The sequence below is a fragment of the Acanthisitta chloris genome, unplaced genomic scaffold (assembly GCF_000695815.1).
Source record: "Acanthisitta chloris isolate BGI_N310 unplaced genomic scaffold, ASM69581v1 scaffold28439, whole genome shotgun sequence".
Lineage (NCBI taxonomy): Eukaryota > Metazoa > Chordata > Aves > Passeriformes > Acanthisittidae > Acanthisitta > Acanthisitta chloris.
In genome coordinates, this window is record NW_008693509.1 from 2,111 (window position 1) to 2,999 (window position 889).

The 889-nt window shown below is 55.7% G+C and overlaps 1 protein-coding gene across 1 annotated transcript in view; it reads right to left on the bottom strand.

Moving 5' to 3' along the window:
* LOC103810212 (SWI/SNF-related matrix-associated actin-dependent regulator of chromatin subfamily D member 1) overlaps nt 1-404 on the bottom strand; it is a gene marked incomplete at both ends in the record, with an annotated part of 2,044 nt that extends 1,640 nt beyond the window's left edge. Inside the window, 2 exons of the mRNA XM_009083106.1 lie at nt 144-266; nt 362-404. Coding sequence (XP_009081354.1) covers nt 144-266; nt 362-404 — 166 coding nt within the window. The remainder of the gene's footprint in view (nt 1-143; nt 267-361) is intronic.
* Between the last annotated feature and the right edge of the window lie 485 nt (nt 405-889).

Consider the following 889-nt stretch of genomic DNA (forward strand, 5'->3'; position numbering starts at 1 on the left):
TTGGCACTAGATGACCTCTAAGGCCCATTCCAATCCCTGAACATACTACGAGGCTATAACAGGGACATGATCCTTTGGTGTTCTCCTGCTGCCTGACCCCAAGAGCCTCCAAACCTTGGGTATAACCCCATGGATCTCCCTACCTTGATGGGGCGTTTCAGAGCCTCCTGGATGTCCAAGCGCTTCCTCATGATGGTCTGGTCCAGCTTCCTCTCAAAGGCCAACAAGTCCATGTAGGCCTGGGATTCTGGCACGAGCTCACGGATCTGTGGCCAAGCAAGGGTGGAAACCCCCATCAGCTCCCCAGAGTGTCCCCAGGCTGCCTCACCTGCACCTGGGCAGCACCTACTGTGCCACTCACCCGCTGAGGGAGGATTTTGTCAGCCATCTTCTTCTTCTTGGCACTGTCAGGGCAGAGGAGGCACAGACAGGTGTGAAAGTGGCAACTGCTCTCTGCACCTGAGCTGAGAAACCTGCAACACCCACTGAGCAGTTCCCTGAGCCCCCAGCATGGACTGACCAGTTCCCTGAGCCCTGCACCAGTGTAACCAACTGGTTATCTGAGCCCTACAACTAACCAGTTCCCTGAGCACTGACCCAGTGTACTCAACTGGTTATCTGAGCCCTACAACTAACCAGTTCCCTGAGCACTGACCCAGGATAACCAACTGGTTACCTGAGCCCTGACCCAGTGTAACCAACTGGTTACCTGAGCCCTACAATTAACCAGTTCCGTGAGCCCCCAGCACCAGCTGACCAGTTACCTGGATGTTTCCCATCCCTCCAAGCCCTTGGGAAAGGGGTTGCATCCCCTGGGAAAATGTCCCCACTGCCCCAGAACACCCAGAGATGCCCTGGGATGTACCTGCTGCTCCAGGATGCCTCTGAT